Below are 18,853 nucleotides of genomic sequence, written 5' to 3' on the forward strand. Positions count from 1 at the left end.
TGAAAGTCAATGGGTCCGCAGAAAATCACGGAAAACTGAACAATGGACACAGATGCACACAACGATCGTGTGCATGAGGCCTTATAAAATAATTGTACTCAACTATAGAATAAAAGTAACTTCTTATACTGCATGGTGGAAAAATTTAAAAACACAAAAACAAAAAACAAAATAATGGCAGAATTTCCGCTTTTTTCCTCCTCAAGTAATAAAAGTTGAACAATAAATTAGATATACCCCAAAAATGATGCCACTGAAAAATACAACCCATCCCACAAAAATCCAAGTCCTCATTGAGCTAAGTTGATAGAGAAATAAAAAAAAGGTAGAGATGAGTGAATTTCATATTTTGAAATTCGTTCATGCTTAGTTTGCTGGTAAAAGCAGAATTGCGTTATGGATTCCGTTACCAAACGCAATTCTGAATGCCGTTAGAGGCATTCCGTTATTCATTCCGTCATAATAGAAGTCCTCTCCTGCATAACGGAAACGGGACGGATCAGTTATGCAGGCCATAGACTTCTATTATGACGGAATGAATAACGGAATGCCTCTAAAAGCATTCCGTTATGCATTCAGTCATAGAATTGCATTATGGTCCGTGGTAACGGAATCCATAACGCAATTCTGCTTTTACCACTAAAGGAAGTGTGAACGAATTTCATAACATAAAATTCACTCATCTCTAACGGCAGGGATGACATTTGTTTTAAAAATCACAAAGACCAAAACTGGCTGCAGTGGAAAAGGATAAAAGTCTAAAATGCTTGCAAGTCAAATAAACCCTCCAATGTATAAATTATAGCACACAGTTTCTCAACAAACCCTTCTATTTCTTGTGAACAACAGAATGAAACAGCAGCATTGGTTTATCATTACATTTTCTTAACATCTAGGGGTTCAATGTATATACAATAATTACTGGAAATTAAAAATACAGTAGCTTAAAAAAATAAGACTTTCCAAAAACAAAAAAATATATATACACATAAAATGCATTAATACACCTTAAGAAATTATGTCGTAAGTGGGAAACTTTGTGCACTTCACATCCTTCAACAAAACAACCTTCACCTCAGGGATCCAGCACCGAATTACAGTATTTTTCTTATGTATGGTCATTAGACCAGATACAATTCTGCATGAAAAATTGTATTAACTAGAGGAGAGCAAATAAATTGCATATAAATAACATATTGATAAAATAGAAAATAAAAACTAGAAATTGAACTTATAAAGAAGCAGGAATCAAAGTACAGGTGCTCAAAGAACAGCAAAAACAAGTTGGGGGGGCTGGGACACTGAAGTGACAATGCATTCCCATTGACTGAATATATATGCAAGTTCATATAACTTATTTACAGGAATACGGATGCAGTATTTCACTCAATATTGTGGCATTTTACCATATTTTTTTTTATCTACAGTACAATACACTCTTGTCCTATCGGACGCATCATAAAGTTAATATTTTCCGGTAAGGTTAATATGCACTTATGTAGTCTAAAATCCCTAAATTGTTATTTAAAATAATTTGTACTCATGCCTATATAAGGACTAAATCTGAAGGAAAATGTTGGGTTAAAATCGATATCATCCTTTGATGGTTATTTGTAAATTGTGCATTTTTGGACTAAAATTTTTAAAAGGGTTGTGCAGGCATACTCTCCTACCCAATGTGACATCTGGGGCAGACAACTGTACGTCGATTGGGACCAGTACTAAATCAACCGTTCCTTGCCCCGCAAGTATTGTGACTTTTGCCTCAGCAACTGTGCTTTCCAGTGTGCAGTTGCATCTCTCCACTCTCAATGTTCGATCAGGCAGAAGATCCTGTGCAACCCCTTTAAAACAGATTTTGCTCTCCTATTAGGAATGAACGGTTTTAGCCATTATTTACATCTACTGTACCTTAGTGTTCCTCACCCAGAAACAATAGCAATGTCATAGTCACTTGTAGAAGGGAATGCTTTCCCCATCATTCTGACATTTTTAGCGTTAGTTATTCTAGCCAATATGGACACTGGTTTTTCAAAGTATCTGACAAGCGCTGGCTCTGTCAAGAGAGAAGCAAGGAACTGCTCAAATGTAACAGCCCAGTCTTGGTCTAGACTAGTACTGACAGGCAAAGAAGCTTGGTGGTGACTCCGTACAAGGATGGTGTCATCACCAATATCCTCACATTGTAGTTTATCGTCTTCATGTGACCCAGCACTCAGCACAGAGTAAGAAGACATGGAGCCATCGTCTTTTGTCTCATCATCTGATATGAGCATAGATGAGCAGGCCCCATTGTCTCTAGGAGAAGAGTCCTCAAGCTTGACCTCCTCCATTTGATCAGAGTGGATTTCTTCAGTATTGTCACTGGTAACAAAGTTGGTGGAAAAAGCTCCTGATTGCTCATACTGGTATGTTTGGACAGGGTTCTTTTCATGGACCATCCTTGGAGTTTCCTTGCTGCTGTGGCTGGCAGTTTCTTCTGGAGGCTGCAGAGAGAGAAGTTTTCCCACCTCACCAATCTCAAGCAGTAAGCTGGTAACTGCTGCGGTTGCATGGTAGAGTTCTTGCTCTCTTGGATCTTCGCTAAACATATTGTACATGGTCTTACACAACTCAATAAACTGCCCCTACAAGTAAACAATAAAGAATAGACATAATGAAGAACTATACAATGTGAACAGTATGCTATGACAGGTGTCTTTATATTATAGAAAACTATGGGGTTTACATTTACATTACTTCTTAATTTGTAAAAGGTTCATTGGCAAGACAGGATACACTACTTCATTACAGGGACACAATCATAAAAAATAAAAATGTTAGCACATATAACCAAACTATATGTGAATATTCTGTATTTTAGATGGATTTCTGGAAATAAATCACTCCATGTATTCTACTTCCTGCCCTGTCCCTAACTTTCTCCTTTCTTTGGTCTTTTACCACAGCAAAGAGCCTCCTTTTCACTATGACCAGAGAGAGTCCCCGTCAGTGACTTAATTATCAGATCACACATTACACTGACAAGTCTGTGAAGGTTCTCATTTATCCAGGTCATGGTATATCTGTAAAGAATACATCAAGGCAACTGGACTTACTGTAGATTTCTTGAAAACTTTTCACTCGTTCTTCAAACGAGCTTTCTCAATTCTGAGAAGTCCAACGAGCTTTCTCAATTCTCAGAACGTTTTGAAGAAATCTACAGTAAGTCCAGTTGCCTTGATTTATTCTTTACAGATATTACACTGATAAGTGCAATGCTCTTCTGTGGACACCTTTATCTAGGCCTAACAAGAGAACAATAGAGCTGTCATACTGTCATCCTAATTTTACATCTCTTATCATAAGGATTACCCTTCAAATAACATCTTCTCATCACAGCAGCAGTAAACAGACAATGGCTTACCTAGCTATATAGGAGTTTTATCTCTCTGTGTTGACTGCTACAGAATTTTCAATGGTATAGTAATGCCAAAATAACAATGAATAATGGGTAAAATTTATTTAGATGCATCGATCAATGCTATGGCAGCAGTACAATACAGTATGTATTGTACTGCATTGTAAAAGGGATCATCCATCGTTATAAAGTTTAAGTCCCTTAGTGGGATGAAATACTGTGTTTTATAAAGAAAATAAAAAAGGTGCCCCTTTCCCCTTTATCAAACCATTTACTATCGAAAAAATAAAAAAATAGACATATTAGGTATCGCTACACCTGTAACGACTGGCTCATGTGAACTTCGTATAAGAAAACCAAAACAAAACCTAAAAACAGTGCCAAAAACAGCCATTTTGTTGTCACCTTGCCTCACAAGAAACATACTGTACTAGTAGCCCAAAGGCTGCTCAAAAGCGACATGGTGCCTATAAGCCAATCCATCAAAATCTGCGCTGCAAAAGCCAAAAGGCGGTCTTTCCCTTTTGAACTTTGCAGTGTGCCCATACAGCAGTTCATGTCCACATTTATGGCATGATAGAAACCACATAACAAATTTAAATAATGTTGTGAGTCTCAGATGGCACCAGCTGGCCACAACATAATGGGCAAGGAAATGCCAAATCTGTGAAAAACTTGCAATTTTTTACTTTGCACAGTCACCTGCTCATTTATTTCTGCAAAATACCTGTGGCATCAAAAGGCTCACTCCACCCACTAATACCTTGAGAGGTGGCGTTTCAAATATCGTTATTTATCAGCAGCACAACGGAAATAAATTGTGTTTCTAATATGTGGATGGTGCCCGCAGCGATGGACTCGGCTTTTAGATCCCATGTCCCAACTCGTTCCTGGCTGCACCCCTGGCTAACTTACTACTTGTATAGTTCTCCGAGTCTCTGTACCACAATCAGTTTTGCCATCAAAGATATACCTGGTTTAACTTGGGTAATTCTTTCGCATCTTTTTCCTTAGGCCGGTTTTCCTGTGCCCATATCCGGAGGTAATTTCGGTTATCCTGACTTGTTTTTTGAACTAATGAATGGAAAAAGAAACAGAATATCCATCACTATTTCAATAACTTCAAAGTACAAACCACAATTCTCACAATGTATCGCTACTACAAACATACAAACACAACACAGACATTGTGAGGGCTAGGTGTTACCTTTAGCTGGTTTAAGACTGACTGCAACAAAGCCTTCTTCTGTCCTTTTCTTGCTTCTCAACTCAATTGAAGCAACTTAACAACAGCACAGAAAATGAAGAAACATCTCTTAGATATCTTGTTGCAGCACATCGCAAACAATATCTTACCGACTGCTGTAGCAGATACCCACTACCCGGACTGAAACTGCAAGCATTAGATTAAAGGGGTTGCCCCATCTCACAAGGTCAGGGCTGCCACTGTTCCACAGGGGGCGGTGACCTGTATGTTGACTGATGGCACAGGCAAGTGGAGCTCTGATTCCCATGTTCCTGAAGCATTTTCATCAGCAGCTATGGTACAGGGGGGCAGTGGTGCGAGCAGCCAATAAAGGAGCTGTGTAGAACAGTTCCAAGGCTACTGACCATGCACTGGAGCTGTTCTAAAGAGACTAATTAGAGGTGGCCGGGTCAGGAGCTAATGCGCATGTGTCTATGTGTTTCCCCAAAATCTTGCCCACCACACATGCAGGAACTCTGATCTGCACAGTGCAAACACGGTCTTTACTGCTATACTGCAGCAGTGGACATATCCCCTGACATTGAGCAGTCTAAAAAGGGTTAGAAGATAAAAAAAAAAAAAAAAGGGAGGGAGCTACTGTCGATCACACATCCCAATTAGCAATTAGTATACACATACTGTTTTATGCATACTAGGATCCATGAAGCGAGATGGGACAACCCCTTCAAACCATTGTTCTTATTTAAAGGGGTTTTCCGGTACCCATATCCATTTTTTGTTAAGTATCCCACCCTACCCCAGATCACAAGTTGATGTGACCTTTTCGAGTCATTTTCATCGTCCTCCCTCTGTTAGTAATGTTAGCATCACAAGCCTGGATGTTTACAACCTGAAATTCAGGGTCCTCACAGCACCATCTCAGCCAGCAATAGCTCCACTCGGCACAGCATGCAGGCAGCCTCCCAGCCCACTCCAACTCCCAGCACAACCAAAAGTTTATGTAAAACACATATATACCAAACCTATGGTCATTATAATACACCACCATATCATATGGATTTCCATGTCACATAATAGCAGGCTGAATCTGAACATGCACCGGTGAAGCAATGCTTCTCCAGCGAGGCCTCTGGCTAGCCATGTACAGTCATGTCCATAAATATTGGGACATCGACACAATTGTAACATTAGTGGCTCTATACACCACCACAATGGATTTGAAATGAAACGAACAAGATGTGCTTTAACTGCAGACTGTCAGCTTTAATTTGAGGGTATTTACATCCAAATCAGGTGAACGGTGTAGGAATTACAACAGTTTGCATATGTGCCTCCCACTTGTTACGGAACCAAAAGTAATGTGACAATTGGCTTCTCAGCTGTTCCATGGCCAGGTGTGTCATTCCCTCATTATCCCAATTACAATGAGCACATAAAAGGTCCAGAGTTCATTTCAATGGTGCTATTTGCATTTGGAATCTGTTGCTGTCAACTCTCAAGATGAGATCCATAGAGCTGTCACTATCAGTGAAGCAAGCCATCATTAGGCTGAAAAAACAAAACAAACCCATCAGAGAGATAGCAAAAACATTAGGCCTGGCCAAAACAACTGTTTGAAACATTCTTAAAAAGAACGAACGAACGCACCGGTAAGCTCAGCAACACCAAAAGACCCGGAAGACCACGGAAAACAACTGTGGTGGATGACTGAAGAATTCATTCCCTGGTGAAGAAAACACCCTTCACAACAGTTGGCCAGATCAAGAACACTCTCCAGGAGGTAGGTGTATGTGTGTCAAAGTCAACAATTAAGAGAAGACTTCACCAGAGTGAATACAAAGGGTTCACCACAAGATGTAAACCATTGGTGAGCCTCAAAAACAGGAAGGCCAGATTAGAGTTTGTCAAACGACATTTAAAAAAGCCTTCACAGTTCTGGAACAACATCCTATGGACAGATGAGACCAAGATCAACTTGTACCAGAGTGATGGGAAGAGAAGAGTATGGAGAAAGAAAGGAACTGCTCATGATCCTAAGCATACCACCTCATCAGTGAAGCATGGTGGTGGTAGTGTCATGGTGTGGGCATGTATGGCTGCCAATGGAACTGGTTCTCTTGTATTTATTGATGATGTGACTGCTGACAAAAGCAGCAGGATGAATTCTGAAGTGTTTCGGGTAATATTATCTACTCATATTCAGCCAAATGCTTCAGAACTCATTGGACGGCGCTTCACAGTGCAGATGGACAATGACCCAAAGCATACTGCAAAAGCAACCAAAGAGTTTTTTAAGGGAAAGAAGTGGAATGTTATGCAATGGCCAAGTCAATCACCTGACCTGAATCCGATTGAGCATGCATTTCACTTGCTGAAGACAAAACTGAAGGGAAAATGCCCCAAGAACAAGCAGAAACAGAAGACAGTTGCAGTAGAGACCTGGCAGAGCATCACCAGGGATGAAACTCAGCTTCTGGTGATGTCTATGCGTTCCACTTCAGGCTGTAATTGACTGCAAAGGATTTGCAACCAAGTATTAAAAAGTGAAAGTTTGATTTACGATTATTATTCTGTCCCATTACTTGTGGTCCCTTAACCAGTGGGAGGCACATATGCACACTGTTGTAATTTCTACGCCGTTCACCTGATTTGGATGTAAATACCCTCAAATTAAAGCTGACAGTCTGCAGTTAAACCACATCTTGTTCGTTTCATTTCAAATCCATTGTGGTGGTGTATAGAGCCAAAAATGTTAGAATTGTGTTGATGTCACAATATTTATGGACCTGACTGTATGTGATGTTATTGACTATGCACATACATTGCCCAGGCTGGAAGAGAACAGACAGAGGGAGGACCGTCACCTCAGTGATAGAAGAAAAATACGCAGATATATATCGGTCATTAATGGTAAGACTCTAGTGGTGGTCTCTCAAGTAGAAAACCAAATTTGTATGTCTTGTACAAAGATGCAATAATGAAATTAATCAGCACACAATTTGAAACCTAAAAAAGGAAGGGTGGACCCTAATATATTATGAAAGCATAGTACATTTGGCAGAACCGTATGTGAAGTGGAGCCTTATGACTTCTGTATACAACCCAGTATACATTAACTTAAATGCAGCTTTTTAACCAAAGTCTTTTGCAGGTTGCAACACTGATGATTTTTAAAGGGCATCTGTCAGCAGGTTTATACCTATGAAACTGGCTGACGTGTTACATGTGCACTTAGCAGCTGAAGGAATCTGTGTTGGTCCCATGTTCATATGTGCTCACATTGCTGAGAAAATGATGTTTTAATATATGCAAATGAGGGCATTGCTGTTACACCTAGAGGCTCTGCTCTCTCTGCAACTGACTCACCTTCTCCACTTTGATTGACAGGGCCAGGCAGTGTAAACGTGATCATGCCTGGCCCTGTTAATCAAAGTTCAGAGGGCGCAACAGTTGCAGAGAGAGCAGAGCCTCTAGGTGTTTTGGAAAAGCCAAAGATGCCTTCAGCTGCCAAGCGCACAAGCAACAGGTCAGCTAGTTTCATAGGTACAAATCTGCTGACAGATGCCCTTTAATATGGCTGTCTGAATCTCACCTTAAGTCTTGTTCACACTAGCACCTTTGTAGATGTATTTATAATAAAAAGTATCTCCACATGAAATGTTTAACTAAGCCTTGCTTTGTTTTCAAGGTCCCACAACACATAGTAACATAGTATATAAGGCAGAAAAAAGACATTTGTCCATCCAGTTCGGCCTGTCATCCTGCAAGTTGATCCAGAGGAAGGCAAAAAAAAAAAAAAAAAGTGAGGTAGGAGCCAATTTTCCCCAATTAAGGGGAAAAAAATTCCTTCCCGACTCCATTCAGGCAATCAGACTAACTCCCTGGATCAACGACCCCTCTCTAGTAGCTATAGCCTGTAATATTATTACACTCCAGAAATACATCCAGGCCCCTCTTGAACTCTTTTAGTGAACTCACCATCACAATCTCCTCAGGCAGAGAGTTCCATAGTCTCACTGCTCTTACCGTAAAGAATCCTTTTCTATGTTTGTGTACAAACCTTCTTTCCTCCAGACGCAGAGGATGTCCCCTTGTCACAGTCACAGTCCTGGGGATAAATAGATGATGGGAGAGATCTCTGTACTGACCCCTGATATATTTATACATAGTAATTATATCTCCCCTCAATCATCTTTTTTCTAAAGTGAATAACCCTAATTTTGATAATCTTTCCGGGTACTGTAGTTGCCCCATTCCAGTTATTACTTTAGTTGCCCTCCTCTGAACCCTCTCCAGCTCTGCTATGTCTGCCTTGTTCACAGGAGCCCAGAACTGTACACAGTACTTCATGTGTGGTCTGACCAGTGATTTGTAAAGTGGTAGGACTATGTTCTCATCACGGGCATCTATGCCACTTTTGATGCAACCCATTATCTTATTGGTCTTGGCAGCAGCTGCCTGACACTGGTTTTTACAGCTTAGTTTGCTGTTCACTAAAATTCTTAGGTTATGCACATGGGAAGGAATAATGCAATTCACCCGTACATACTAAATGGTAAAACACTGGGTAACACTGAGCTGGAAAATGACCTTACATTTGTCAGTGTTAAACCTCATCTGCCACTTCTCTGCCCAAGCCTCCAATCTATCCAGATCCATCTGTAGTATACTGTCATCTTCCGTGTCAATTACTTTACACAGTTTAGTGTCATCTGCAAAAATGTATATTTTACTGTGCAAACCTTCTACAAGATCATTAATAAATATATTGAAGAGGATAGGGCCCAGTACTGACCCTTGAGGTACTCCACTAGTGACACTGACCCAATCTGAGTGTGTACTAGGGTTGGGCGATATACCGGTATCACGATATACCGCGGTATTAAAAACGGCGATATCGCTGTTTCCTAATTACCGCTGTATTTTGTGACGTCATCAAGGCGGTCATGTTCGCTGACCGCTTCTAAATCTGCGTCCGCCCGCCCCTGCACAGCGCTGAGAAGTACAAACACATTCCACAACTTCCACTCGCTCCTGGCTCCTTCTTGCTCCGCCTCCCTTAGTCAAGTCTCCAGACTCCACCCACCATCTGACGTCACCCACCCGTGCCGGTTCTATGTGGCGAACTCTGTGTGAGTACTGGGTGTCTCTGGAGAGACTTTTCCTGCGGCTGCCTCGCTAGTGTGTTCTGATGACAAAATTACAAACGTACTACTTCACGCAGTGGGCCGCCCCGGCTCTCCCTCCTCCTTGCTCCCATATTCAAATCTCCGCCCACCGACATCTGATGTCAGAATCGGAGCACACAAGCGAGGCAGCCGCGGGAAAAGTATATGGTAAAGTATTATTGTATGTATGGTGGCCTGTGGCCACAAGACTTTATTATAACATCTCCTTGTGGCCCCCCGCCCCCTACAGTGTAACGTCTCCTTGTGGCCCCCATACAGTGTAACGTCTCCTTGTGGCTCCCCATACAGTATATCTCCTTGTGGCCCCCATACAGTATATCTCCTTGTGGCCCCCATACAGTGTAACATCTCCTTGTGGCCCCCATATAGTGTAACGTCTCCTTGTGGCCCCCATACAGCATAACGTATCCTTGTGGCCCCCATACAGTGTAACATCTCCTTGTGGCCCCCATACAGTGTAACATCTCCTTGTGGCCCCCCATACAGTGTAACATCTCCTTGTGGCCCCCCATACAGTATAATGTCTCCTTGTGGCCTCCATACAGTGTAACGTCTCCTTGTGGCCCCCATACAGTGTAACGTCTCCTTGTGGCTGCCCCCATACAGTGTAACGTCTCCTTGTGGCTGCCCCCATACAGTAGAACGTCTCCTTGTGGCTGCCCCCATACAGTAGAACGTCTCCTTGTGGCCCCCATACAGTAGAACGTCTCCTTGTGGCCCCCATACAGTATAACGTCTCCTTGTGGCTGCCCCCATACAGTATAACGTCTCCTTGTGGCTGCCCCCATACAGTATAACCTCTCCTTGTGGCTGCCCCCATACAGTATAACGTCTCCTTGTGGCTGCCCCCATACAGTATAACGTCACCTTGTGGCTGCCCCATACAGTGTAACGTCTCCTTGTGGCTGCCCCCATACAGTGTAACGTCTCCTTGTGGCTGCCCCCATACAGTATAACGTCTCCTTGTGGCCCCCATACAGCATAACGTATCCTTGTGGCCCCCATACAGTATAACGTCTCCTTGTGGCTGCCCCCATACAGTATAACGTCTCCTTGTGTTTTTTTCTTTTAAACTGGTATTTATCGCGATATATATCGTTATCGCAATAAATTTTTTAATATCGTTATCGTCTGAATATTTTTGATATCGTCCAACCCTATTGTCAAATTAATAACCACCCTCTGTTTTATATTACTGAGCCAGCTACTTACCCACATACAGACATTTTCTCTCAGTCCGAACATTCTCATTTTATATACTAACCTTTTATGTGGTACAGTGTCAAATGCTTTGGAGAAGTCCATATATACGACATTCATTGATTCGCCGCTGTCAAGTCTAGAACTTACCTCCTCATAGAAACTGATTAAATTTGTTTGACATGGCCGATCCCTCATGAAGCCATGCTGATATGGCGTTATTTGCTTATTTTCATTGAGGTACTCCAAGATAGCATCTCTTAGAAAACCTTTAAACAATTTACCCACGACGGATGTTAAACTTACCGGCCTATAGTTTCCGGGCTCTGTTTTTGGACCCTTTTTGAATATTGGGACCACATTTGCCATGCCCCAATCCTGTGGAACACTCCCTGTCAGTACAGAGTCCTTAAATATCAGAATTAACCACCTCAGCCCCCTTAGCTTAAACACCCTTAATGACCAGGTCACTTTTTACACTTCTGACCTACACTACTTTCACCGTTTATTGCTCGGTCATGCAACTTACCACCCAAATGAATTTTACCTCCTTTTCTTCTCACTAATAGAGCTTTCATTTGGTGGTATTTCATTGCTGCTGACATTTTTTCTTTTTTTGTTATTAATCGAAATTTAACGATTTTTTTGCAAAAAAATGACATTTTTCACTTTCAGTTGTAAAATTTTGCAAAAAAAACGACATCCATATATAAAGTTTTCTGTAAATTTATTGTTCTACATGTCTTTGATAAAAAAAAATGTTTGGGTAAAAAAAAAATGGTTTGGGTAAAAGTTATAGCGTTTACAAACTATGGTACAAAAATGTGAATTTCCGCTTTTTGAAGCAGCTCTGACTTTCTGAGCACCTGTCATGTTTCCTGAGGTTCTACAATGGCCAGACAGTACAAACACCCCACAAATGACCCCATTTTGGAAAGTAGACACCCTAAGGTATTCGCTGATAGGCATAGTGAGTTCATAGAACTTTTTATTTTTTGTCACAAGTTAGCGGAAAATTATGATTTATTATTTTTTTTTCTTACAAAGTCTCATATTCCACTAACTTGGGACAAAAAATAAAAACTTCTATGAACTCACTATGCCCATCAGCGAATACCTTGGGGTGTCTTCTTTCCAAAATGGGGTCACTTGTGGGGTAGTTATACTGCCCTGGCATTCTAGGGGCCCAAATGTGTGGTAAGCAGTTTGAAATCAAAATCTGTAAAAAATGGCCGGTGAAATCCGAAAGGTGCTCTTTGGAATGTGGCCCCCTTTGCCCACCTAGGCTGCAAAAAAATGTCACACATGTGGTATCTCCGTACTCAGGAGAAGTTGGGGAATGTGTTTTGGGGTGTCATTTTACATATACCCATGCTGGGTGAGAGAAATATCTTGGCAAAAGACAACTTTTCCCATTTTTTTATACAAAGTTGGCATTTGACCAAGATATTTCTCTCACCCAGCATAGGTTTATGTAAAATGACACCCCAAAACACATTCCCCAACTTCTCCTGAGTACGGAGATACCACATGTGTGACACTTTTTTTGCAGCCTAGGTGGGCAAAGGGGCCCACATTCCAAAGAGCACCTTTCGGATTTCACCGGCCATTTTTTACAGATTTTGATTTCAAACTACTTACCACACATTAGGGCCCCTAGAATCCCAGGGCAGTATAACTACCCCACAAGTGACCCCATTTTGGAAAGAAGACACCCCAAGGTATTCGCTGATGGGCATAGTGAGTTCATGGAAGTTTTTATTTTTTGTCACAAGTTAGTGGAATATGAGACTTTGTAAGAAAAAAATAAATAAATCATCATTTTCCGCTAACTTGTGACAAAAAATAAAAAATTCTAGGAACTCGCTATGCCCCTCACGGAATACCTTGGGGTGTCTTCTTTCCAAAATGGGGTCACTTGTGGGGTAGTTATACTGCCCTGGCATTCTAGGGGCCCTAATGTGTGGTAAGTAGGTAAATGACCTGTGAAATCCGAAAGGTGCTCTTTGGAATGTGGGCCCCTTTGTCCACCTAGGCTGCAAAAAAGTGTCACACATGTGGTATCGCCGTATTCAGGAGAAGTTGGGCAATGTGTTTTGTGGTGTCTTTTTACATATACTCATGCTGGGTGAGAGAAATATCTCGGCAAAAAAGACAACTTTTCCCATTTTTTATACAAAGTTGGCATTTGACCAAGATATTTATCTCACCCAGCATGGGTATATGTAAAATGACACCCCAAAACACATTGCCCAACTTCTCCTGAGTACGGCGATACCAGATGTGTGACACTTTTTTGCAGCCTAGATGCGCAAAGGGGCCCACATTCCTTTTATGAGGGCATTTTTAGACATTTGGATCCCAGACTTCTTCTCACACTTTAGGGCCCCTAAAAAGCCAGGGCAGTATAAATACCCCACATGTGACCCCATTTTGGAAAGAAGACACCCCAAGGTATTCAATGAGGGGCATGGCGAGTTCATAGAATTTTGTTTTTTTTGGCACAAGTTAGCGGAAATTGATTTTGAATTTTTTTTTCTCACAAAGTCTCCCTTTCCGCTAACTTGGGACAAAAATTTCAATCTTTCATGGACTCAATATGCCCCTCAGCGAATACCTTAGGGTGTCTTCTTTCCGAAATGGGGTCACATGTGGGGTATTTATACTGCCCTGGCATTCTAGGGGCCCTAAAGCGTGAGAAGAAGTCTGGAATATAAATGTCTAAAAAATTTTACGCATTTGGATTCCGTGAGGGGTATGGCGAGTTCATGTGAGATTTTATTTTTTGACACAAGTTAGTGGAATATGAGACTTTGTAAGAAAAAAAATAATAATTTCCGCTAAAAAGTGTCTGAATGGAGCCTTACAGGGGGGTGATCAATGACAGGGGGGTGATCAGGGAGTCTATATGGGGTGATCACCCCCCTGTCATTGATCACCCCCCTATAAGGCTCCATTCAGACGTCCATATGTGTTTTGCGGATCTGATCCATGTATCAGTGGATCCGTAAAAATCATACGGACGTCTGAATGGAGCCTTACAAGGGGGTGATCAATGACAGGGGGGTGATCAGGGAGTCTATATGGGGTGATCACCCCCCTGTAAGGCTCCATTCAGACGCTTGTATGTGTTTTGCGGATCCGATCCATGTATCAGTGGATCCGTAAAAAACATACGGACATCTGAATGCAGCCTTACAGGGGGGTGATCAATGACAGGGGGGTGATCAGGGAGTCTATATGGGGTGATCACCCCCGTCATTGATCACCCCCCTGTAAGGCTCCATTCAGACGTCCGTATGCATTTTGCGGATCCGATCCATGTATCAGTGGATCCGTAAAAATCATACGGATGTCTGAATGGAGCCTTACAGGGGGGTGATCAATGACAGGGGGGGTGATCAATGACAGGGGGTGATCAGGGAGTCTATATGGGGTGATCAGGGGTGATCAAGGGTGAATAAAGGGTTAATAAGTGACAGGGGGGGGGTGTAGTGTAGTGGTGCTTGGTGCAACATATTACTGAGCTACCTGTGTCCTCTGGTGGTCGATCCAAACAAAGGGGACCACCAGAGGACCAGGTAGCAGGTATATTAGACGCTGTTATCAAAACAGCGTCTAATATACCTGTTAGGGGTTAAAAAAAATCACATCTCCAGCCTGCCAGCGAACGATCGCCGCTGGCAGGCTGGAGATCCACTCGCTTACCTTCCGTTCCTGTGTGCGCGCGTTCACAGGAAATCTCGGCTCACACGAGATGACGCGTATATGCATCGCTGAGCGCAGGGCTGCCACCTCTGGAACGCGAATCTGCGTTAGGCGGTCCGGAGGTGGTTAAGGGTCTGGCTATGACATTACTTAATTCTCTTAGGATACAGGGCTGTATGCCATCTGGTCCTGGCGATTTGTCTAATTTTAATATTTTTAAGATGCCGCTGTACTTCTTACTGGGTCAGACAGGGCACTTTTATTAAGGGATTTCCTTTCACATTCTGCATTTCATCTGACAGTTTATTTTCTTCAGTGAATACAATGGAGAAAAAAATATTTAATAGCTTTGCTTTCTCCTCATCACTCTATAAAGGGCCGACACCTTCAGATTTATACTTTTTACCATTTATATAATTGAAGAACATTTTAGGGTTAGTTTTGCTCTCTTTGGCAATCAATCTCTCGGTCTCTAGTTTAGCCGATTTTATTAGTTTTTCAGTGCTTCCTCGCTACTTTCCTCTTTTAGTGGTTTAAATGCTTTCTTTTTGTCATTTATTGCTTCCTTTACAGTTCTATTTATCCACATTGGTTTCTTCTTGTTCTTTAACCTTTTATTCCGATAAGGTATGTACCTCTCACAATTAGATTTTAGGATGCTTTTAAAAATATCCCATTTTGTGGCTGTATTTTTACTTTTGAGGACTTGGCCTCTCTTTGAGGCCTATGGCCTCTCTTAGTTGGCTAAATTTAGCTTTTTTGAAGTTTGGTATTTTTGTTCCACCCTGAAGAAACACTCTTTTGAATGATAATTGGAAGGTTATTACTTTATGGTCACTATTTCCCAGGTGTCCCCCAACCTGCACATCTGTTGTTCTGTCAGGTCTATTGGTTAATACTAAGTCTAGTAGTTGGGAAAGGTAATGGTCTTTGGTTATTGCCAAGAACCTGTTTTCTTTATGAGATGTACAGGTTTTAGTTTCCCAGTCTATATCTGGGTAGTTGAAGTCCCCCATAATAACGACCTCATTATGATTTGCTGCCTCGTCTATTTTGTTTAGTAGTAGATTTTCTGTAGACTCTGGTATATTAGGTGGTTTATAATAAACTCCTATTAGTAATTTATTATTGTTTTTGCCTCCATGTATTTCTACCCACAGTGACTCCACATGTTCATGTCCCTCACTTATATCTTCTCGGACTGTGGGCTTTAGACAGGACTTTACATAAAGGCAGACCCCTCCCCCTTTCCGGTTTTGGCGATCCTTTCTAAACTGCCCAGTCATAACTATCATCCAGCCATGTCTCAGTTATTCCCACTATGTCATAGTCCTCCTCACACATCACTAATTCCAGTTCCCCAGTTTTATTAGTCAGGCTTCTGGCATTAGTATACATACATTTAAGAGGTTTATGTTTATTTTTTACTCTACACCTTTCCTTCTGAACTGTTCTAGTCCCTCCTTCCATTCCTCCCCCAGTCCCATTACCTTGCCCCTGGTCTCTCTCTTTCCCTCCTATAACGTAATTACCCTCCCCCCAAGTCCCTAGTTTAAACATTCCTCCAACCTTCTAGCTATCTTCTTCCCCAACACAGCTGCCCCTTCCCCATTAAGGTGCAGCCCATCCCTACGATAGAGCCTGTAGCCGAGAGAGAAGTCGGCCCAGTTCTCCAGGAACCCAAACCCCTTCTTCCTGCACCAGTTCTTGAGCCACTTGTTAACCTCCCTAATCTCCCGCTGCCTTTCTTGTGTGGCTCGTAGTACAGGCAGTATTTCGGTAAATACTACCTTTGAGGTCTTTGCCCTAAGCTTTTGACCTAAATCCCTAAAATCATTTTTAAGGACGCTCCACCTACCTCTAACTTTGTCATTGGTTACGATATGGACCATGACTGCTGGATCTTCTCCAGCCCCTCCCAGTAATCTGTCAACCCGATCCGCGATGTCTCGAACTCGAGCGCCAGGAAGACAACACACCGTTTGACGATCCGGGTCTTTGTGACAGATCGCCCTATCTGTTCCCCTAATAATTGATATGATTTAGCAAGACAATACTAGGGGAGCAGTAGTAATATTGGAGATTATGCAAACTCAAGATATGCTAAAACTAACTTATATATAGTCTGCTGGCAATATTGATGTAAATCTTGCGATGTAATAACAGGCTGGTAAGAGGAACCATACCACCGCCAATCACAAAACCAAGGGTATAGCCCACTCATGACCACAAATTCACAAACATGCCTTCACACTGATGTTGGCATACCATGACTACACTCAGGTGCGATGTCTTCAAAGAAGTATTGTGTGGCCTCAAATGCAGAATCTGGTTCTTCTTGGTCTGGTGACAGGTCTGAAATGATTAATAATGCATTATCAGTATGTAGGTTAAAGGTCTATGAATTAAACACTGCTTACAGACTAGTGACCCCTATCTACATAGAATAAATGTACATGAGTTGCACACTTGGATCTTATCTGCAGTCCTATTACTTTATCCACGTATACCGGAAATGTGTGTGGAGTTATGTAATGGTAAGTAGTCCTGAAGAACTCACCAGGCAAGATGTGCATTCTGTACAACAGCTTCAGTTTTTCTGTGAGGTCACCATGGCAGGCTGCACCTGGGAACATCAATTCATTATTACCAAAATAAGTTAGTTACAGTAAGAAATCAGACATCTTCATTCTTGCTGCTTGCATACAGATGTAGCAATACTGAGCTACTCATTAAACTTTTTGTTTTATGTATCATGACAGCTTAATGAATTTAACTGGGATGTTAAAATTCAGCTCTGACAACTAGAGGTTACAATTATCTTAATGGGAACCTGTCACCTAGAAAATGCATATTAAACTGCCAGCAGTACCTTATTGCAGCCTGTAGTATGATTATAAAAAGGTGTCTGTGTCTTTTTTGTGCAATGCGGCAAAAGCCTGTAAAAATACTTTTATTCAATGGGCCACGCTATGTAAACGATAGTCTTGAAGTCAAGGGGGCAGCGGCTTTCTCGCCTGAAGTCAAGCGCGCCCCACCCCCTTTACCTCCCCTTAGTGTTTGATTGATAGGATTTCCTTCACTACTGGACGCATGAATGTAGTCTTGCGCGTGCGCTGTGTCCCTGCAATACCGACGCCTGCGCTGTGCCTGTTCTACTCCGCTATGAGCTCTATGCTTAGGCACACAAGAGCATGCGCAAGACTACATTCAAGCAACCGGCTGTGAAGGAATCGGGCATCCCATCAATCAAAAGCTTTGGGGAAGTACAGGGGGTGGGGCGCGCTTGACTTCAGGCGAGAAAGCTGCTGCCCCGTTGACTTCAAGACAATTGTTTACATAGACTTTTGCCGCATTGCACAGAAAAGACAAAGAGACTTTTATAATCATGCTACAGGCTGCAATAAGGTACTGCTGGCGGTTTAATATGCATTTTGTAGGTGACAAGTTCCCTTTTTTTTTTTAATCAAATCGTTTTTATTGAACAATAAATACATAGTATAACATAAAACAATACGTTGTATTTTCCTTTCTTTACTTTATCCACCGTGGAATCAGTGAACAAAAGTAATCATAGAGATACCAACACACAGTTTTATCACGTACCTATATATTACGTGTACACATGCTAAAACAAATATTTTAGACATAGAATTACCAATATCTTAACCTTCCCAACATCCCTCCCCCCCTCACCCTGCCCTAACCCCCCCTACCCTAACAACTGGTATTGACCATCACGAGCCTATATAACCACATGAGTATGAGATAACCATTCACTCCACATTTTGTCAAACTTCTGAGGACACCCTCTCTTCACATACACCCCTTTTTCAAGTATCAGCATGTCATGCACCTTCCGTTCAAACTCACCCAGTGTAGGCGGACTTCCCTGGATCCACCTCATAGCAATCAGTTTCCTGGCCACATATAGCAATCTCCCCACAGCTACCTTAACCGTTTGAGTCCCTCCAATCTCAGACACATACCCCAGAATACACACCTTAGGATCTTTTTGAATTTTCAATGTCAGTTTGCTATTAAATCATATTCCTAAAATCCTCCCAATAATTACCAACTACTGGACAAGACCACAGCATATGCAACAAGTCTGCACCATCTTCCATACACTTTGGACACTTGTCATCA

General features: G+C 41.8%; 1 protein-coding gene and 1 long non-coding RNA gene across 5 annotated transcripts in view; one reads left to right on the plus strand and one right to left on the minus strand.

Moving 5' to 3' along the window:
• TBC1D9 (TBC1 domain family member 9) overlaps positions 1–18,853 on the minus strand; it is a 90,095-nt gene that overhangs the window by 5,165 nt on the left and 66,077 nt on the right. For 2 of the 4 annotated variants that reach the window (XM_040418482.1, XM_040418480.1), the window contains exons 17-21: positions 17,265–17,330; positions 16,973–17,059; positions 4,608–4,682; positions 4,374–4,474; positions 1,031–2,627 (exon numbers count right to left, since the gene is read on the minus strand). In XM_040418482.1, the coding sequence (XP_040274416.1) occupies positions 1,923–2,627; positions 4,374–4,474; positions 4,608–4,682; positions 16,973–17,059; positions 17,265–17,330 (1,034 nt within the window). In that variant the 3' untranslated portion in view covers positions 1,031–1,922. Of the gene's footprint in view, positions 1–1,030; positions 2,628–4,373; positions 4,475–4,607; positions 4,683–16,972; positions 17,060–17,264; positions 17,331–18,853 lie in introns of those variants that run through there. The other 2 variants (XM_040418481.1, XM_040418483.1) reach the window with 2 other exon arrangements.
• LOC120989995 lies at positions 572–17,176 on the plus strand. Its single transcript, XR_005776351.1, has 3 exons — positions 572–1,027; positions 4,595–4,600; positions 17,166–17,176. It is a non-coding gene; the product is annotated as an uncharacterized LOC120989995 (long non-coding RNA).

The sequence above is a fragment of the Bufo bufo genome, chromosome 2, assembly GCF_905171765.1.
Source record: "Bufo bufo chromosome 2, aBufBuf1.1, whole genome shotgun sequence".
NCBI classification, from domain to species: domain Eukaryota; kingdom Metazoa; phylum Chordata; class Amphibia; order Anura; family Bufonidae; genus Bufo; species Bufo bufo.